Source organism: Caloenas nicobarica, chromosome 14, assembly GCF_036013445.1.
Source record: "Caloenas nicobarica isolate bCalNic1 chromosome 14, bCalNic1.hap1, whole genome shotgun sequence".
NCBI lineage: Eukaryota > Metazoa > Chordata > Aves > Columbiformes > Columbidae > Caloenas > Caloenas nicobarica.
In genome coordinates, this window is record NC_088258.1 from 6,626,418 (window position 1) to 6,632,698 (window position 6,281).

A 6,281-nucleotide genomic window follows, 5' to 3' on the forward strand; every position below is an offset into this window, starting at 1 on the left:
ATCCTAGAGGTGCACACATACCAACCCACGAGTGCATGCATACATTGAAGTACTAAATGAGGACATGCTCTTCCCACACTAATTTACTACCAAGCATAAATACCAAAGGAGCAAATTCTTGTCCCTGTTAAAATGAGAATCCATCCGTCCAGTGACCCCGGAGGTTTTCTTCTTTTTCTAACATCAATGTAAACAGCAGATCTATCAGGTCTAATGAGTCAAATTTTACTTTCAGATGGTCACCCAGAATAACCATTGATTCAAAGAGAATTGAAAGCTCCTATTTGAAGGCAGAATTTGGTCACAAGAAATCATTGCTTCAAAGTTTGGAAGACATGCAGTGAAGGAACTGATACGATTTTCCATTTTGTCTTTTCTGAAAAAGACACAAACGCTCTTGTATGCTGTGGAAATGCCTGAAGATAACAAGTTTTATAGTTTTCAAAAAAAATGAGCATTTATTACCGATCAGTATGAAATACCACTGATGGTAAATTTTTAAGTATATGGCAGGAGTTTGAGCATCATGACAACATACATCATGCATTTTTACAACATATAAGTGCGGTGATATTGCTCCCTTTCTGAATAACAATATATAAGAATATATAGTATAAATGTACAGTATATATTAGACACAATGTAAAATAACTTAGTGAAATGTCAAAGCTTCTGCATAAAAATTCAAGTCATGCCTGAGCATACCTCTAGCACAATTTCGCTTAATCTTATCTCATACGCCTTCATTTACCTTTAGTTCATGTTGCAAAGATAATTTTATCTCTCTGTATATAATTGCTTAAAACCACCAGAGTCCTTGCCTTTTTCTCTTTTGCCTGCAGTAGGTGAAGACTGTAGTATTCAAGCCAAAAGCAAGACTTTGTGGAGTCTTTATTGATGTTGCTGTTAGGTCCTGGGAAGCAATTCATCATGAACAAGTTGTATAAAAGCAAGTTCTTAAATGCTCATTATAGTTCATTGCCGTCCATCAGGTTGTCTTCTGAAATATCCCATCCGCATGTAAATGGTAATGAAACAGCTTTCTTTAGAAATGAAGCTCATGATCTAACATTGCTATCTGTAAAATATAAATTTCACCAGCTTTGCTGAAATCACATCAAGTACCACTTTGGTAATTGCTTGCAAGAAGGATCAATAAAAGTCTATTTAATAGAAATACACAACTTGTGCTAAAGCAGGCAGGTGGAATTCTAGCTTTGGTTAACACTGAATACAGCTTCTTGCAAAGCCAGGTCTCCCTTCACACTTGCTAAATGAAATATGTTCAAGGACTTTCCTGCAGTATCTCAGGAAGCTTTCTGATAGTACAAGGGGAGAAGTTTATTTTTTTTAAAAGCCAAGGCATTAAGAGGCCCTGTGCCTCTGTCACATTACTCATCAGAGCTCAACAGTCTTGCAATTAGCTTTCTTGGAATTATTTTGAATACAACTTCACTTCAACAACCTAAACAACTCTGTCCTCAATATCAATAAAAATATAATTTAAACACTTGCTAATAACTACATTTTCTAATTAATGATGAATTAAAGCTGCAAAACAGTTTAAACATTATTTTAAAATTTAAAAAAAAGGAAGGCAGAGTGATTTTCTGTGATTCCTTTTAAGAAAATAAAGCCCTCCCCCTCACTTACATTCTCAGCCTAAGTCGACAGACTTACACTGTTTTAGATCAGCTTAAATTCTGACCTATATACTTCAGTGGAATTAATCCTAATTTCCACCAGTGAAAGTGGAATCAAATTCATGTTGTCTTTAATAAAGCAACGAGTGATAAGCAAGTCTCTTTTTAACAGCTTCTGCTTGGGAAAGGAAATTCTTCGTGGTGTTAAATGATGTCCATGACAGTTTAGAAAACAAAGCTAGAATTTCATTAATTTGAGCATAGTGAAAACCAATGTCGATAACTGTTATTTATGCTTTAATCTTAGCAAAGTTCTTTGGGTGCAGACAGAGTATCAGCTGGTGAATCCGTTACCCTTTCCGAGTGCTGCTCAGGAAGAAAACGAGGAGGCAAGTGGCTGATTTTCACTGACATGAGGCTGCTGAATACACTGCAGCTCAGACTTTATTACCACGAGCAAGTAACATCACATTGTCCAGAACTGGAGATTAATTTGCTGGGTCTCCAGTAGATGATATTTACTTTCTTGCATATTATATTGAGATCTCAGGACCGGCAAAGGGTCAGGGGCTGAAAGGATGTAATCGATGCTGAATTTAATTTCAGAATCTGATTTTGCTAAGGAGGAATTACTGAGGCTCTGTCGGTTGGTCATGCTGTTAGGAGCAAACCCACGAGGCTCCAGTAGTCTTGGGCCCGATTCAATTCTTTCATGTTTACTTTCAGAAGACGAAATGTTGTTTAAAGCATAGTCCACAGAAGACATCTTGGGGGATGAAGGACTTTTCCCTCTGCTTGGTCTCTGCTCCTTATGTTCCCTTTTCACGTTCCTCCTCCTTCGTCTTCGCCTGTAATTCCCATTTTCAAAGAGATCCAGCATGGATTCACATCCCGTTGCAAAGCTCCAATAGTTTCCTTTCCCCTTCTCATTTCCCTCTGTTCTGGGAACCTGTATTTATTTAAAGGCAGTTCAGTATTTCTATGTGTTACAGATGCTGCTGCTTAACATCTGATTTCATTTACATTCAAGAATGGTGTAAACACATATGACAAGACTTTTAAGCCTGTTCTCTTTCATTATACGAATAGGATGTAAACTCCATCCTCTTCAATTTGCTATCTATTAGCACGCATCAGACAAGGATATACTCTTTATAATTGACAACTCAGAGAGATTTTAAGTGATTCGCAGCTCAGCTGTTTGTTTCCCTTCTTTCCTAGTGATGAGATTATTCCTGCATAATTTTTTCTTTCAGCCATGCACAGTGTGTATGTAAATATACAGTTATTGATCTTACCTTTACAAAACAACTGTTAAGCGATAAGTTATGTCGGATGGAGTTCTGCCAGGCTCTTTGATTTGATCTGTAGTAAGGAAATTTCTTCATTATAAAGTCATAAATGCCAGAGAGGGTGACTTTATTTGAAGGACTTTGCTGGATGGCCATTGCGATTAAGGCAATGTAGCTGCAAAAAGGAAAACTTACTGTTACACCATCTCCTTACATACTCAGTTTTTAGGACCACATGGGTGCATGTGTGCCTATATCATGCTTCCAAAGCTGGTCCTGGTGGATCTGCACCCCAAGACATCCCAGGGATAAGTCACGACCGTGGTCACTGTCTCTCCGCCCCGAGCCCCCAGGGCGATGTTCAGACATTACTTCCAGGCAATCGAGTCCCAGCTGGGCTGTTTGCCCTGGCACTCAGCACAGAGAGCTTAGATACAGGATTACAGAAAGATCACCCACCTCTCAAACCCCATCAGGAAAGTTTCCCTGAGCTGGAAGGCTGCAGTGAGACAGACCAGACTCAGAGACACTGTCACTGGAGACCTTGCCTGCTCGTGGAAAGTACCTTGGGTGCCCCTATGAACACCTACACCGCGCATCTTCCCACCACACCGGGAATTATCTGCATCCCGTTCACCCATTGGCACATTGCACATTTAATTCCCCTTCTCCTGGGGCTCCTGGAGGCCAGAGGAGACCATCTGAGATCTGGTGGCTCAACAGCGTGCCACAGTTGCTGTAACCCCACACAGGAGGAAACAAATCATGAACACTTCAAACACGGAGAGGGGAGGAAACCTGCCTCCTGCGGTGCCTGCACCGGGGCCAGACCCACTGCACACACCTGGGGAGAGGTCCAACGCTCCCCCAAGAGCTGTCATCCCACCATCCCAGAGCTCAGAATCCTCCCTAGGAGATGGAGGAACTTGGAAAAACTTCTTCTTACCTGTATGCCGGTCTGGTGAATTTTTTCTCTTCATCAGAACTACAGGTAGGATAGTCATCTCCATCATAATTAAAGCAGTTATAGGGGTACTGCGTGTTGTCAAACATCGTCCTGCTCCTTGCTCAGCTCCTGTGGAGTGAGAGAGATGGAGTGATGTTTCTCAGAGCTTGGACTCCCTCCTCCCTTCTTCCCTCCCCTCTCTCTGTCTCGTTCCCTCTCTCCCCCCTCCTCACGCTCCCTCTCCTCCGTGCACACACACTCTCCGTGATGGGGTGGGGATTGTTTTTGCAATTCTCGCGTCCCAGACAGCCCGTCTGTTAGGATTTTTTTTTTTTTTTTTTTTTTTTTAGGGGGGGTGGTTGTTATTGTTGTTATTGCTGTTGCTTCCAATGGGGTGGCGGAGCCAGGCGGCTGGTGACTGATGGAGCTGGTGAATTGGGGGTGAACCTTTGAACCGGGGTGTGCACCGCCGGTAGCTCCGCTCAGCTCGCTGGGTGGTCCGGGCTGGAGAGGGGCCAGTGCTTCCCCCGCCACCACAACGTGACAAAAGCAAACAGCATGATGTTAATAAATCGTGCTTCAAGGTCTCTACTTGGAAATTAAACTTTGAGAACAGAGTGTAGCTCCCCCCAGCCCGAGTCCTCTCCCTTTGGATTTTTCTCTCCCCAGTGAAGCAGGGTGGCTTTCTTATTTATTTATTTTTAGAAATCCATCGTACAATAAACAGACGTTCCAGGCAGTAATGCATGCTTGTCCTGATCTGCAATCTATAATACAGTATAATAGACATAAATTATATTTCCATGACTAAAGGAAAATGTGTATGTTCAAAGAAAGTAGAACAGAGGGATATGAGGGACTACTGTCAAGCAGGAAAGTAAAAGGAAAATAGCTGTAGGCAGGAGAGCTGCCTGTGTGGGCTTTGATCTGAAGGATGAATTAGACTAATAGCCCCGTGTGTTGGCATCCAATACTGTAACAATTTAATAGTTTTTCAATGCTTTGGAGTGTTTTCCAACAAGTGATGTGAACCAAAGGCACCACACACCATTTCAGAGGGGGACTAAAAAGGTGTATGCCACATGATAATTAAATTATTTGAAGACAGCTCTGTGCCAGGAACTAGCCCCAGGAGGAAATGGGTATTGGAAAAGAGAAAGCAAATTGGTGTGCAGAGAGTTAGCTGGATGGAAATATAAAAGCAAAACCACTAGCAATGCAACTTTTGTTTTCTATAGCATCTTCCATAAAAAGTATGTCCCCAAACCCCCTTTGGAGTTAAAGGATACAATTAGGGGAAAATTCATCCACATGATAAAGCACCCTTTAAAATGATCTTTAAGTGGTTCCAAGAGTTTTGACCAAGCTGGACACGAGAGATTTTTCTGTGGAATATAACAATACACTATAGCAGGGAGTAGGGGGAAGTATATGTCACGAAAAAAATAGGTACAAGAGGTGTTTTCTTGGGCATATGAAGCCAGAGTAGATACCCAAAATAAAAAATTATCTTCACTCTAAAATACATCAATAGGCATATGCATGAGGCATCCACTGCAGAAGAGGTCTTAATACAAAGGGTTGGCTACTGCTGCCTTAGGCATTAGCAGGGCTGTAATATTGAGTAAGACAGAGCACATTCAGTGGTGGAGAATTAAATATATAATGTCTGATCTTCATTCATACTTCATCCAGCTGGACTGAGAAAGTCTAAAGTAAAGAAGCAGCTAGGCTGTGGACTTGGGAAGATTTTCCCTCACTGAAAACCGTGATCCTTTAGACAAAAGTAAACATCCACTTTGATTTTTAGCAGTGGTTCTTCTCTTTGGAGGTGCTTTACCTCACTGAAATTCCTGTAATTCAAACAGTCTTGCTTCTGATTTTTAACATTTTTATAAAGCAGAACTAGGTTAGTTGACTCTGATTTTACATAACCTGTTAGCGACCTTTTTTCGGTTCTTCATGCTCTATTTTTGAAAATTGCCTTGCCAGGCAAGACAGACAATACAATTTGACCAAAATCCTCACAAGTTTACTGACAGTATATAATAGATGAACTTTTCTGTAATGAGAATTAGAATAAATGATTGTAGTGCCATACATTTAGTAACGTTATTTACCTCAATTGCTATATTTTCCTGCTGTGGTGAGTGCAATCAGCTTGCCCATGTCTAGTATATTTATGTGCATTATGGCAGGTGGTTAGCTCTAGTGTCTGTGCAAGAGCTCGTGGCCACCGTATTCCTCATTAAATTTCCATCTCAGCAGCTGGTTTGTGAGACTAAATTCAGCAAATGGAGGTGGATCACAACAACCAGCGCTGGTGTCCTTGAGCAGCATCTCAGGAGCGAGTGGGACCACGGCTTGGTGCAGGACAGCTGGCAAGATACATCAGAAACT

At 41.3% G+C, this 6,281-nt stretch overlaps 1 protein-coding gene across 1 annotated transcript; it reads right to left on the reverse strand.

The window, feature by feature from the left end:
• Positions 1 to 2,024: 2,024 nt before the first annotated feature.
• Positions 2,025 to 3,990, reverse strand: FOXL3 (forkhead box L3). Its single transcript, XM_065645077.1, has 3 exons — positions 3,882 to 3,990; positions 2,942 to 3,110; positions 2,025 to 2,592 (listed from the first exon to the last, which is right to left on the reverse strand). Exons 1-3 carry the CDS (start codon positions 3,986 to 3,988, stop codon positions 2,110 to 2,112), a joined length of 759 nt encoding a protein of 252 aa, XP_065501149.1. The 5' UTR covers positions 3,989 to 3,990; the 3' UTR covers positions 2,025 to 2,109.
• Between the last annotated feature and the right edge of the window lie 2,291 nt (positions 3,991 to 6,281).

What these genes read in the sequence shown, in the direction of transcription:
- FOXL3 (XM_065645077.1), bottom strand. Translation starts at nt 3,988, where the DNA reads ATGTTTGACAACACGCAGTACCCCTATAACTGCTTTAATTATGATGGA. An exon ending in TTCACCAGACCGGCATACAG is followed by an intron (nt 3,111 to 3,881) that starts GTAAGAAGAAGT and finishes TCCTTTTTGCAG; the next exon opens with CTACATTGCCTTAATCGCAA. An exon ending in TTAACAGTTGTTTTGTAAAG is followed by an intron (nt 2,593 to 2,941) that starts GTAAGATCAATA and finishes AAATAAATACAG; the next exon opens with GTTCCCAGAACAGAGGGAAA.